Source organism: Salvelinus sp. IW2-2015, linkage group LG26 (genome assembly GCF_002910315.2).
Source record: "Salvelinus sp. IW2-2015 linkage group LG26, ASM291031v2, whole genome shotgun sequence".
NCBI lineage: Eukaryota > Metazoa > Chordata > Actinopteri > Salmoniformes > Salmonidae > Salvelinus > Salvelinus sp. IW2-2015.
Window position 1 is genome coordinate 16,958,619 of NC_036866.1, and position 15,342 is coordinate 16,973,960.

The 15,342-nt window shown below is 46.0% G+C and overlaps 1 protein-coding gene across 1 annotated transcript in view; it reads right to left on the minus strand.

Annotated features, from left to right (window-relative positions):
* LOC111952951 (SNF-related serine/threonine-protein kinase) overlaps nt 1-15,342 on the minus strand; it is a 46,356-nt gene that overhangs the window by 6,723 nt on the left and 24,291 nt on the right. Inside the window, exon 3 of the mRNA XM_023971989.2 lies at nt 6,867-7,008. Coding sequence (XP_023827757.1) covers nt 6,867-7,008 — 142 coding nt within the window. The remainder of the gene's footprint in view (nt 1-6,866; nt 7,009-15,342) is intronic.

Sequence of the window (15,342 nt, forward strand, 5' to 3'; positions counted from 1 at the left end):
TGTGTGTGTGTGTGTGTTCGTGTGTGTGTGGTGTGTGTTTTGGTTGTGTGTGTGTGTGTGTGTGTGTGTGTGTGTGTGTGTGTGAGAGAGGTATGCCCAAAGTCCTGCATTCTAGATACATTCTATTTGTTATTGTGACTGGTTTTAATGCAATGATTCCACAAAGGCACACAGTGTAGTCAGTCAGTACAAATAGATTCACAAAGGCACACAGTGTAGTCGTCAGTCACAATGATTCACAAAGGCACACAGTGTATCTCGTCAGTCACAATGATTCACAGGCACACTCAGTACAGCCGCTCAGTCACGAATGATTCAGCAAGGCACAACAGTGCATAGTCAGTCAATGATTCAGCAAAAGGCAACCACAGTAGTAGAAGTGTCAGGTCAGTTCACAATGAATCCTGAAGTCACAAAGGGCACACTCGCAGGTCGTCACTTACGAGTCCTTTCAGTCCACAATGATGTGACATGATATGGACAAACGCACAGAGGGCACGTCACAGGTCTCTATCAGAGTGATATTACAGACCAACAAGAAGGAGACACAGTTGGTACCAACTCAAGTCAGCTCCACAATGAAATTGCTACAAAGCACACAGTACCGAGTACCGTCCTTCACTCCACATGACCTACTTCGAGCATAAGGCAACGAGCGCAGTACAGTCGCAGATCACAATGCTCGTACAGCAAGAGTGTGCACAGTCTCAGGTGCAGGTGGTCTCGATGGTTCGCTAGGTGTGTCACAATGATTGTCACAATAGTGCATCGAGTCGAGTGCATGGTTCGAGGTTGTTGAGTCACTAGGATGATTCAGGCTGATAGAGGGGCGCTAGTGCGAACAGTGTTGCATGTGCATGTGTTCACAATGGATTGTCACATGTAGAGAGGCGCTAGCATCACTACCTGTATTGCGCTATTCAGTTATCCTCGTGAGGGGGGTGCCACTAATGCAATATCACAATCCAGGTCCACGACAAGAGTTCGGCCACAGGGTATCAGGTAAAATCTCATACAGAGAACCACAATCCAATGCGGGCAGTCGCAGGTGGAGAAAGAGGAGCAGAGGAAGATATACTATTATCTGTGTGCCTTTGTGTAGAAGTTTTCATGGGGTTGACTTTGTATTTTGTTAGTGCACTAGGTGTAGCGCGTGTTTAGTAGGAGGGAGATGTTTAGTCGTGACTGTTTACGGAGCTGGTTACGTTATATTGGATAATGAGTGTTTGTTGAGCGGACTCTTAGGAGAGAATAAGAAGTGGTGTTCCTTTGTGTATGGGTATATTTTAAGTGCACTGACCCTGACTGAGCAAACCGCGTGATTGACCTTTGTGAGAAAAATCATCATTGTGATCGGACTTGTTGATTCGGTGTGTCATCGCCCTTGTTGGTGCAATCATTCGTGACTAACCGATCATAGAAAGTGGAATTGTTGTGCCTTAGTGTACATTCCATCTTCGTGAATACCAAGACCCTAGAGCCGTAGGGCAGGCTGAGATGATGCCCATGTTTGTGAATCAGTAAGACCTTGTAAAGGCCGTGTACATGACCTAAGCCAAACCTACGTGAAATTGGCCTTGTGATATTTATTTCCTTGTGGGGATAGACTGAAACATTGGAAAATGTGTCATCCCCATTCATGAATGTCTGTCCTATTTTTTCGCTGCTAAACCCTAAATCATTCGCTAATATAGCACTCTATCCGCGAACCTCGTATCTATACACATACATACATGATACGTGCCTTATCTTGTGCATAATACATAAATTTCGCATATATAAAGATCTATAGCCACTCTGAACACTCGATAATTAGTACGTATTCTCTACTGTTGCACGAGTGGAGATTGATTTTTCTCGTTGTAGTGATCTTTGTAACCTCTAATGTCGCTCTGCCGCTGGGGATTCTTGGATGAATTTCATTGTGATTGACTGAGTACGCAAGACCTGGCTGCCTTGTGCATCATCCATGCTGAGCTTAGGGACTGAACAATAACATACTCCAGTGATGTGCCTTGTAGAATTGATATGTCGACTAGACTGAAACCAACAACTGTTGGCACCTTCATAGCAGAACTCTCACATCTCGACTAGCACTACACACGAACTCAGCAACCTGAGCCATGCCCTTTGAGAATCATCTAAGTGCTGACCCTCGACTACAACCTGTGATCGCTATCATCGTACGAATCACATACTAGCTCGACCATACACCACACGCAAACATGACAACACACACTCGCTCTGCTCTAGCCATCGTGTTAGGTGACAAAGATGGGAGCATGTTGTCGTACTCTGGTGGTCATTCACAAGGAAAACCTGATCATGAATGAGATAATGGACTATGCTGAGTCTTCATCTGGACTGCTTTGCTTGAGGGCAGTGCGCTCAGGCCCTTCAATGACTAGATCAGACTCTATCGGGATCTACAGATGGGCACATAGTAGATTTAGTTCGGATGCTCCTAGGCACTTTTGTCTACTATCCTATCGTGCCAGACTCACACGCTCCCCGCAGACACACCCACGCATCCACCTACACACACCCACAACCCACCACACACAGCATCGGACACACAACACATCACACACACACACAGCTCGCAAACGTAGCACAGAGTCATCTCACTATCGACACTTCCCGCATATCACTATCAAGAACACGGCCCATTAGAGGGAGCCTACAAACAATGACACACAATTTTTGTTTAATTTAGAATAGAATATGTAAACACACCAACCAACCCAGCAACACATATGAGAGGCAGACAGCTTGCATACACACGCATCACCCCATATGCACCTGTAGTTACAGAACCCGACGAGTGTTTGACATCAACACGTTCAGGCCGTCTGAGTGGCCATGTGCACTTTCATCACCAGAATATCTCAGAGTGTATAAAGTCTATGCCCTGCATGAGAGTGCAAGCATAAAGGAAGATCTTGGTAGTGAATGTCTAGAGGAGCTAGGCAGCTTGCGAAGAGAGATAAGAGAGGAATGTGAGATGTATAGTGAAGATAGATTGATCCAAGCTAGCAATTGTTTGGATCTAGAGATTATCCACTGTCGGCTTCACACGTATCAGCAGAGATACACAGGAGTGGCCTTATGTTGCTTTGGTTGTTGATACTATATAACGTGAACATTGAGAAGGAATGTGCATACGGGGTCTCGAGTACTTCACTCGTGTCCAGGGCATGTTAAGCAAAGGGCTGAGTCTCGGCATGAAGGGATAGGTGTAGTAGAGGGGTGGACGGCATCGCTAGTGCGCTATCGCGTAGGGTGAAGGTGGTCGAGTGCGCAGTACTGTGAACTCCTCCTCTCTCTTTGTATCTTGTGCATGCCACGCTGATAGTTGGTTTCTCTCGATTCTCTCCTCCAGGGAGGCACGGCTAGACGGTCCCTCTGCAGCATCACGGGAGATCAACTCACTGGAAGACGTTAAGAGAGAGATATGACCACGAGACAGACTCAGACCAAAGAGAGAGAGATCATTATGATACTACCCAGGCTTGTGTAAGAATTTCAGCCCTTCCATACCCGATCAGTGCAGAGAAGTAGAGCTATACCTACCGTTACCCGTAGTCTGTGGACTCCTTTTTCCTGTGTACATTGGTAACACAGAGTGAAGTTCTCTGGCCATCGCTATCACTGATCCCTGGGAGATCGCAGAAACTTCCAGCCTGGCTGTTATTGACAAGGCAGGCCACAGCACGGATATACCACACCTCCCCACAGCGGCCCATTTATAGTGCCCTCGTGATACCGAGGAGTGACTGAGATCACACCCTCCACCTCTCGTCCAACTCCAAAGCTATTTTCAGTCATTCCAAAGGAAAGGAAATAACATAGATCATCCTCCCAAAGGCCAAATGAGTCAGCGCGCCAACACCAATCGCTTACCCCGCGATGCTATCCAACCAGTGAGGACTTCCCTATCTGCAGTACTATTCACGTCTCCGTTCTTCACGCGCTGATATATTTCACTCTCACTCTCCATCTCTTCCTTTGTACTTATCCGTCAGCAGATGGTCAAAAGAGGTTTGTCACAAGTCAAGATAACGTCGGTTGAGAGATGCATTTGTGAGATGCGAAGGTTGCGTGCAGAAAAGTCTGGACTGGTGTTGTGGCATTTCTTTACGATTATTCGTCAGTTCGTAAAACTTCTGTACAAACAAGTGGTGTTAGTTGAGGGACTTGTGGTGTTACTCTACCTCTCTTAGGAGCCTCTGTATCATGGGATGTCTAATGGTGTGTGATCGTATAGACTCCGATATTGCTGACAGGCTCGACTGGATGATTAGTGCGTGTGGTCTGTGTGGGGAGTCGTCGTGTCGCCTCTGTGAGCTCGTGTAGTGCAGGAGATGCTCGCTCAGATGCGATGTAAGTTGTGCGCGAAGTCTCGAGTCGTGAGGTCTCAGTTTTGGGCCGAGCCTGATCCATCAGACTCCAGTAATGGACTCTCGTGAGCTCATGCTATGTGTGTTATGTGACAGTCAGTTCAGCATAGATTGCATGAGAGTATGTCAAAGATAAGGCATGCAAGACACTACACAAGCTAGTTTTCAGTTGATCTAGTTCAAGTGACTGTTTTCAATGCACTGCAGTAAGAGGCCTGAGAAGCTGGCTCGAGTTCTTTAAGGTGTTCTCAAGAGGACCAGGTTCACCCATGCTCGCACTCGCACACAGTCGTAGTGCAGGGTACTCCGAGCCAACTTCACAATGATTCACCAAGGCTCAAACCCACCAGTTGGGTCCTCACGTACAGGCTTGCACAATGATGGTAGCGCACAAAGGCACCACAGTTGTAGTCGTCAGTCACAAAATGATTCAACCAGAGGTCGATCGCTCGGTGTAGGTCTCGGTGTGCCATGTGCTGCATGATATGGTTGATTGTGTTGCACAAAGGCGACGTAGTAGTTGTAGTGTGTGTGTTGGTGGTGTGTCGAGTTGTGTGTGTCAGGTCATGCATAGTGTGGTAGTTGTTCATCATTGACACAAGTGTACTACTCATGTGATGCGAGGGTCAGGTCACCCTAAAATCTCCAAGAAAGTCCCACAGGGATAAGTAGCACAACACACAATGCGAGAATACACTCTGCTCACACGATCTGTATTTGTGTGCCAGAACGGGCACCTAAACTAGTTAGTGTTTGAGTTGTAAAGGGGTTCACGCACTGTTGGGTTGGAATGTTAGGGTCTAAGGGTAAAATGAAGGAGTTTTACTGTTTAAGAGATTGAAGAGGTCTACGCGCCGTAGAGTGGACGTCGGCATGTTCTGGTTTAGGGGTTTACGAGATGAAAATTAGAATATATCTGAAAATGGGAGCCACAAACCAGCTGCAATTATGATGGTCCCACAAGGTGCACAATATGAAGAATTCACAATCTGTGATGGTCCTAACGTGCGTAGTGTTGCACGATCCCGTCGCCTTTTAAACGTTGAGAGTTTTCAAATATGGGGCGGGGAGAGGTCTGCTTTCGCTCTGTTGATTGTGCCCACAGGACTGTTCTGTTTTGCAAGGAATCATCTTCCCATGAAAAGAGCTTTCATCAGGGCCTTGGTCATATGACCCAGGTTTTATGTTTGAAACTGTTCCTGAGCCAGTCAGTTAGATGTCTGAAGCTCAATCATCTGACTCAGAACCACAAGGTCTGGGAGGTCTGGACTGCGGTTCAGTGGCTGCAGGGGTGTTCTTGAGTCTCAAACACAAATAGCATTGGTACCAAGGGGCTTAGCTAATTCATCCCTTTTTAACACAAAGACAGTTATGTTCAGATTGAACTTTAATAGATACCAGAGCTGGGGTGAGATCTGGGGTGAGATGTAGAATGGAGTGACTAGGTATCCAGGGATTGATCGTAACCATGCAATGAATTACAGACAAGTGGCAGTCCAATACAGCACGGATTTGAACCAACTGACTCAGCAACTCTCAGTTTCCTAGAACTGTCATCATTTTTGGAAATCCTGAGATAAACTTTCATTTCAGCCATCTCTTTATTCTACCCATTGGTTGGCTGGCCATCTCAAATCAACTTTCAATATTGTATTCCCTATTCAGTGGTTGGCTTGCGCCCTCTGACAAAAACAGTCAAAGAGCACAGGGTAGACTGTGTCCAGAAGGCTGTTTGCACGAGGTTCTCAGTCAGGTGTGAGGTTCAGAGTTTGGGCGATAGGAGACATGGGTTTAATAAAATCTCACCCACCTCTTTGAAGTCATGTAGATCACATCAATACGCTCCACAAACGTCTGACTTACCTAACATCACTGTTAAGATTTAAAATGACAAATGATCAAGCCCGCTGGTGTCTAGAGAGTTAGGTAAATCAACCTTTCATTTTCTTGCACCTTACTTGTGGAATGATCTACAATACAACTGGTGCCTCTAGGGCATTTCAGCCGTTTGTCAGGGGTCCTTTTTACTGAAAAATGTGTCCGTTTTTTATGATTGTTTTGCTTTTCATGTATTGTTGTGTATAATAACGTGTATTTTATTGTGCATATGAATGTGTAGTTTAATGTGTTTTATTGTATTTTGATGTGTATTGTGGTGCTATACAGGGCTCATCTGGAAAACAGACCTTGGTCTCAGCACTGACTCCTTGTCAAAATAAAGGTTGGCTGGGGCTGACTGGGGTAGGGCAGGTTAGGCCAAGGCATTCAGAAACACACAGAGAGCTGACAACTGGCATCGTGGTTATTATGTGTCTGTATGTATCGCTGTTGCATAACCACAGTCTATTTCTAGTGCATCTGAGAGGATTATAAAAACATATGACATATTTAAACTACATTGTGTTGAGGTTAATGAATGGTGTGTGTGAGAGCTGGAGGCTCAAAGGAGAGGGTGATGCTACTCACTCTTTACAGTCTGCGGAGACATGGGCGGGGACGGTGTAGCGACAGTCCATAATCATGGTGAGCGTCTCACTGTCATTGGTCTCCTGGAAAGGCGGCTGTCCACACACCAGCATGAAGAGGATCACCCCCAGTGACCAAATATCTGTAACACAAACACCATGCATACAGTCACCATAGATACATAAACACATTGTCAAACTTCGTAAAGTGAGTATGCACACACATACTATATGATCACTAGGGCCCAGATATTTGTATGGTCAGGACACATGATCAAGAAAATACTCCTTGCCCTAATAATCACTGGAACAAACCAACCAACAAACATCTACAGTATAACTTGTCCCTCAGTAGGCTGGTTCCAGTGGCTGAAATTAATGATGTTGTTTACAGATCCAGGCCTTTGTCCCAGACAGCTGGGTGAGTACATACAGTAACTCTCCCTCCCCCAGTCAGTGTGTCAGAGGCAGGGTCTGGAGCCTGGAGCAGGCACATAGGCCTTGAGACACTCCGGGCAAACCTCTCACCCACACTGTGAGTGGCCCTATGAGACAGAGAGAGCCAACCTCTCACCCCCACTGACACTCCGTGTCCCTATGGCCCTGCCCAGAGCCTTCTATATATCCGGCTCTGGCTATGCTCTTACTGACTGACATTCTGTTTTAGCATGCTAGCAGATAACCATAGACTTCCAGTCATTGAGCTAGCGCTAGTTAGCAATGGCTCGCAGAACTACTTCTAACTTCTCTCATACTGGACATAGAGACATAACAATGCTATCCACTGACTCTGGGGAAGTATCCCTTTAAGGTTCAGTTAATGATGTGGGGTGGCAGGTAGCCTAGTGGTTAGAGAGTTGGACTAGTAACTGAAAGGTTGCAAGATTGAATCCCCGAGCTGAAAAGGTAAAAGATCTGTCGTTCTGCCCCTGAACAAGGCAGGTAACCCACTGTTCCTAGACCGTCATTGTAAATAAGAATGTGTTCATAACTGACTTGCCTAGTTAAATAAAGGTTAAATAATTGTATGTGAGAAAGCCCTGTATAAGGATAGATTTTACCCATGTGGAATCCCAGTGATTATACTCCTGTTCTGTCTCTGTGATCTCTCTCTATATACTGTATATACACTGAACAAAATATATAAACGCAACATGCTACAATTTCAAAGATTTTACTGAGTTACAGTTCCTATAATGAAATCAGTCAATGTAAATAAATAAATTAGGCCCAATGTTACAAGTGCGCTGGGAGTCGGGAAGCAAGTTCAGGGAGTGAGTGTTTTAATAAATAAATGGAACAATAAACACGTAACACAAACAACGCACCAACATGAAAACAGAGTCAATAACACCTGAGGAAAGAATCAAGGGGAGTGAGAGATATAGGGGAAATAATCAAGGAGGTGATGGAGTGCAGGTGAGTGTCATGAGGCGCCGGTGCGCGAGACGTGGTGACAGGTGTGCGGGATAAACAGCAGCCTGATGACCTAGAGGCCAGAGAGGGAGTATACGTGACACCCTAATCGATGGATTTCCATCTGTTGGTCATAGATACTTTAAAAAAGGTAGGGGCGTGGATAAGAAAACCAATCAGTATCTGGTGTGACCACCATTTGCCTCATACAGTGCGACACATCTCCTTCGCATAGAGTTGATCAGGCTGTTGATTGTGGCCTGTGGAATGTTGTCCCACAACTCTTCAATGGCTGTGCGAAGTTGCTGGATATTGGGGGGAAATGGAACATGCTGTCATATACGTCGATCCAGAGCATCCCAAACATGCTCAATGGTTTACATGTCTGATGAATATGCTGGCCATCGAAGAACTGGAAAATGTTCAGCTTCCAGGAATTGTGTACAGATCCTAGCGACATGGAGCCGTGCATTATCATGCTGAAACATGAGGTGATGGCGGTGAATGAATGGCATGACAATGGGCCTCAGGATCTCATCACGGTATCTCGTTGCATTCAAATTGCCATCAATAAAATGCAATTGTGTTTGTTGTCCATAGCTTATTCCTGCCCATACCATAACCCCACCGCCCCCATGGGGCACTCATGGTGGCAAACCACTCACCCACACGACGCCATACTCGCTGTCTGCCATCTGCCCGGTAGAGTTAAAACCGGGATTCATCCGTGAAGAGCAAACTTCTCCAGCATACTAGTGGTCATCGAAGGTGAGAATTTACCCAATGAAGTCGGTTACAATGCCGAAATGTAGTCAGGTCAAGACCCTGTTGAGGATGACGAGCACACAGATGAGCTTCCCTGAGACGGTTTCTGACAGTTTATGCAGAAATTCTTCAGTTGTGCAAACCCACAGTTTCATCAGCTGTCCGGGTGACTGGTCTCAAACGATCCCGCAAGTGAAGAAGCTGGATGTGGAGGTCCTGGGCTGGCGTGGTTAAATGTGGTCTGTGAGGCCGGTTGGACGTATTGCCAAATTCTCTAAAACGACGTTGGAGGCGGCTTATGGTAAAGAAATTAACATTAAATTATCTGGAAACCGCTCTGGTGGACATTCCTGCAGTCAGCACACCAATTGCACACTCCCTCAAAACTTGAGGGATCTGTGGCCTATTGTGTGAAATTTTAGAGTGCCCATTTATTGTCCCCAGCACAAGGTGCACCCGTGTAATGATCATGCTGTTTAATCAGCTTCTTGATATGCCACACCTGTCAGGTGGATGGATTATCTTGACAAAGGAGAAATGCTCACTATTAGGGATGTAAATACATTGCATTTTATTACAGCTCATGAAACATAGGATCAACACTTTACATGTTGCGGTTATATTTTTGTTCAATATATATTGTATACCTATCTAATGCTTTCACTCACTCACACTGTGCGTTTGTGTGTGTGCATTCGTTCAAGTGTGTGAATATGAGGATCATGTGCAGACAGACATACACAGAGCTCAATGCTGCTAATTATTGACCTGCCCACAGTCTGATGTGTGCAGGTCAATGGAGTGGGCGTCTGACGGCCAAATCTCTGTACTCTCTTTCTCTGCTCTCCCCCTCTCCCTGTGCCCTCTCTCTCTCTCTCTCTCTACCTGTGCCCCCTCTCTCTCTCTCTCTCTCTCTCTCTCTCTACCTGTGCCCCCTCTCTCTCTCTCCCTGTCTCCCTGTGCCCGCTCTCTACCTGCGCCCTTCTCCCCCTCCCTCTCTCTCCCTGTGCCCTCCCCCTCCCTTTCTCTCTCCCTGCGCCCTCTCTCTCTGCACCCTCTCCCTGTGCTCTCTCTCTCCCTCCTCTCCTTGTGCACTCTCTTCCTCTCCTTCTCCCTGTTATCCCCCCTCCTCTCCCTGCGCCCCCTCTCCGTCCTCTCTCTCTAAATATCCCAGCAGATGGTGTTTGTCTCCAGAGGAGAAATCCGCTCCCTCACTCAGAGGAAATACTCTGTTATAGAATACATTATGAGAGCTCTCTCCCATCTACATCCCTCCCTCCCTCTAAACCTCACTACATCTGTTCATAACTCTTAGTACAAAACTCGAAACAGATCATCAAAAAGGCAGTGGTTTCAAAACTCTAAGCACATTTTCAATTGACAAAGTACAACACAAAATCATAGTCACCTTTTCACCAAACTTAATTAGTGTTTCATCTAGAAATACATGTATACAAATACATCAAATGTACTTGCTCTTTTGTTAAAATATATTACTTAATCCTACTGCTCTTAATTGACGATCACTTAAATGTTTGGTAAACCTAGAGATTTGACATGTCAACTGGTTTGTCTACTAGATATTTAGAGAAATACTGTCACATGAATGACGCTGGGGAAACGAAGCAGGTACGGGGAGTAAAACATTTAATAAATAACAGAAATGGAACGAGACAGGAACAGCGCCAGCAAACAGGTAACAAAAACAAAAGACAATTAATGCATCAGCAGGGAACAGAGCAGGGAACTGACAAATATAGAGGAGGAAATAAACAGAAGATGAGAGTGTCCAGGTGAGTCCAATATCGCTGATGCGCGTGACGAGGGAAGGCAGGTGTGCGTAATAGATGATAGGAGTGCGTGATGCTGGGCAGCCTGGCGCTTGGGGGGGGAAGAGCGGGAGCAGACGTGACAAATACATCATGAAAATGTCTGCCTGTGAAGTAGACTTGAATGTTAAGGCAGAACAGAGGTAGACAGACAAGTTCTACTGAAATAGCCCAGGACACAAGACAAGACAGAGGGCCTGAGATGGTATCTGACTATCGGTTCTTCCCCACACTGCTTGGTTTGGCTTATGTAACGTTAACAGCCATGTGTTAGACACAAAAAACAGACTCCCTGTCCAATTGCTCTGGGTCTGGGACGAACCCTGCATGGCTCTGCACTCTGCACACACAGGCCTCTGATTGTCTCTGCCTCATCATATAACCACTGTGTTCAGACAGTCACACTGCTCTCATAATAACTAGGAGACAGACACTCAGTTCAATGGCCCTGGAGGTCCATTCATAGCAGTATGCAGTACCCACCTATACAATATTCCATACAATATACAGTACACACTGTACAAATAGTCAATACATGATTCTACATGTGTGCGGGTGCGTGTGTTCGTGTATATGTGTATGTATGTGTGTGTCTCTACAGCTCTTCTTTCACACCTGGCAGTTTGCTGCAGGGCCACGTTCTGTCCATTCAGCAGATGAAAGTCCAATCTTCCAGGTGTCATTTACCTTCAGAGTGGTTGGAAATTCTTGCACTGGAAATTCAATTCCCTTTCTGAATTGCCTGAATTGAAATGGAGTTGACCTCAACCCTGTGCTGTGTTTTGTTATGCGTTGCACTGTTGCATTATCAGTAGCAGGGCTGTATGGCAGTGTAGTGGCAGCAGGCCTCAGTGAGCGAGCTGCCTCTCTCAGCTGGCACTCTGTCACTGAGGCCTAATGTGTGGATTAAACCAGCACCTGATCAGTGGACCAAAATAATAGCATGCTGAGCTAAAGAATATTCATTCAGAGTCAGTCATACTGTAACTGTACACCACCAGCCAGGGAACCTGTGGAAATACTACACCACTCTGACTCAGTCTCCATCCATGGAGTTTTCAGGCGGCATCTGAAGACTACTGAGTCACAGAGACTAGACCATACAATGACATATAGAATCCTGTAGTAATAGGATCCCCCCCCACACCCACACTCGTCAGGCCTTGTCCCAGCTTGACTTCAACACAGCCTGTCAGATAACATCAGAGACAAGTTTACACTAGAAAAAGGTCTCTTCAGCCACATTGCTGTGTGTGTTTCCCAGGTTCTGTTTAGACTGGGCGCTAATCACTGGGTCATCATGACCGGGCTCAAACCAGGTTAATGCCAGAAATCTGTCCCGTGTCGTGTGTTGGTTGGGGAATGAGACCTTTCTCTGGTCAGTTCACACAGTCTCACACACAACGCCAAGACCACCCATGTGCAATAGGCCCAAAAATGTGGAATTTTATTTTACAGCAGTGCCACTGCCGTGCAAGCCAATAAACATGTTTAGATTTTTTACAAAAGTGTGTCGCAGATGTGTTTGTGGATTAGCTGGTACATCAAGCGGATGTATTAACCAGAGGGAATGAAAGCATCCACTACAAATGTAGGTGAGCACAGCCCAAACACACAGTGACACACAGGACTGATCAGAGAATATCGATCTAAGGATTCGGTCACAAATCTCCTGGGCTGGCTCGTGTACTCTTTATTTTTGGGCATGTTTGAGGTGTGTAGGTACTCACGCCAGGTCCTGATTCTGCAGGTGAATGAGGTGGTTGTGGTTTTGGTTTTAGTGCACGTGCACGTGCCTAAACCCCTGCGGTCCCTCTGCAGTGTGCGGCCCACTTGGCTCTGGTCACCTGGTAGGCTGGTCTGGGTCTGTGTCTCAAAGGGGTCTGACCCAGTTAGGGGCTTTCAACCTGGCACACTCCCAGCACAGCACCACATACAGCCCTGTACTGTAGTATTACCAGTCCTGCTTGGGTCACACTGTGCTGAAATATCGACATCAAACAGTCTCAACTAGATTTTCTAGAGTATGTACCCATAGGTGATATACTTTACTAAGTGGAGTGCTGATCTTCATTATTTCACATGGCCAATCCCATCAGCAGTTATGACTAAGGAATGTATAGAACCACACTGTGGACTAGTAGTGTGTCGTGCTGAGATGAGGTGTAAGTCTGATTAGATTCCCTCTAAACTGTAATCCTGTCCTCCTGTATATGTGTCTGTCTGTGTCATTGAACACTCAGCTGTTCCCTGGCCGATGGCCATTACCTAGCAGATCTAATAGGTTTACTGGATTCCACACCGCTAGGAACAGAAGGAATTACTCTGCCTTCACTCACCTCTTTTACTGTCTCTCAGTGTTCTGTTAGGGTGATAATGGCACAGCACCATAACACGTTCCACATGTGTGTGAGGATGTCATGGTGTTTTCACAATAACAGTCAATTTTCTTAGCAACGAGGTCAGGTGAATAAGGTGCAGCCAGGTGTTCATATATCTGGGGCAGGAAGAAGTGTGTACTTGGGGAATGTTAAGGTCAGGAATACTGCAGGTCTGAAGACCTAGTACATATCTTCATAGTTCATTCACTCTCTCTGCACTACTCTCAATTTGATTTAATGAGATTTATTTAATTAGATTTAAATTGAAGAAAAAGCCCATATACAACCCTGTCTGTCTGCGGTAAACAGACCAGATTAAAAACAACATCAGTGTGCGGACACACTGAACTGTAAGTGGCAACCCACAATCCTCCTATTCTGACACAGAGACAACTATTCCCCTGACTATGGGCTTTAAGCCCAGCATGTACACAGCTTCACTGTCCCTGGCCTAGATTAAAGCCGTGCGAGGATTGCTATGCCGCCTATATATGCGCAAATTACATTTCCATTCCAGATTCTCTGCAGCCCAGAGACTACTCCATCTGTTCACATTTGTGTGTGTGTGTATGTGTGTGTGTGTGTGTAGAAAGTCTACATCCCCTTGAATTTCTTTTCACATTTTGCTGCCTTAAAATCTAAATAGGGATTCAATGAATATATATTTGTGTTTGGTGAGCTAGAGTAATGCTTGCATCATGGACAGACCGACAGACAGTACCACAGATAAACCCATGTTCATTTCTCCAGCTTTATCTTGGTCTCAGAGGATTAGTGGCAATTCTGTCGAGCTCCCAGGGTGCACGTTTTGTTTTTTGCCTTAGCTCTACACAGCTGATTCAAATAACCAACTCATCACCAAGCGTTGATTATTTTAATCAGCTTTGTAGTGCTAGGGCAAAAACCAAAATGTGCACCCYGGGGGGGGGGGGGGGGGCAGGACTGAGTTTGGGAAACACTGGCTTAGAGGGACCAGAATGTGGTCTGGACAGAATTAAAAAAAATATGTGAATCGTTTATTTGTCTGTAAAATGGATCACACGCTGACATTGTTTTCTATGGAGAATTATATAGAACTGTCTTTTCACATACAGCGCCCCTTTTCACATACAGTACCCCTTGACCTTTTTCCACATTTTGTTACGTTACAGCTGACTTATTTTTAAATTATTTTATACTACATTTACATAAGTACTTTGTTGAAGCAACTTTGGCTGCGATTACAGCATAGAGTCTTCTTGGGTGTGACGCTACAAGCTTGGCACAGCTGCATTTGGTGAGTTTCTCCCATTCTTCTCTGCAGATCCTCTCAACCTCTTTCAGGTTGGATGGGGAGKACTGCTGCACAGCTATTTTCAGGTCTTCCCAGAGTTGTTCGATCGGGTTCAAGTCTGGGCTCTGGCTGGGCCACTCAAGGACATTCAGAGACTTGTCCCGAATCCACTCCTGCATTGTCTTGGCTGTGTGCTTAGGGTTGTTGTCCTGTTGGAAGGTGAACCTTCGCCCCAGTCTGAGGTCCTGAGCGCTCTCGAGCAGGTTTTCATCAAGGATCTCTCTGTACTTTGCGCCATTCATCTTTCTCTCAATCCTGACTAGTCTCCCAGTCCCTGCCGCTGAAAAACATCCCCACAGCATGATGCTGCCACCACCATGCTTCACCATAGGGATGGTGCCAGGTTTCCTCCAGACGTGATGCTTGGCATTCAGGCCAAAAAGTTCCATCTTGGTCTCGTCAGACCAGAGAATCTTGTTTCTCATGGTATGAGAGTCTTCAGGTGCCTTTTGACAAACTAKAAGCCGGCTGTCATGTGCCTTTTACTGAGGAGTGGCTTCTGTCTGGCCACTCTACCATAAAGGCCTGATTGGTGCAGTGCTGCAGAGATGATTGTCCTTCTGGAAGGTTCTCCCATCTCCACAGACGACCTCTAGAGCTCTGTCAGAGTGACCATCGGGTTCTTAGACACCTCCCTGACCAAGGCCCTTCTCCCCCGATTGCTCAGTTTGGCAGGGCGGCCAGCTCTAGGAAGAGTCTTGGTGTTTTCAAACTTCTTCCATTTAAGAATGATGGAGGCCACTGTGCTCTTGG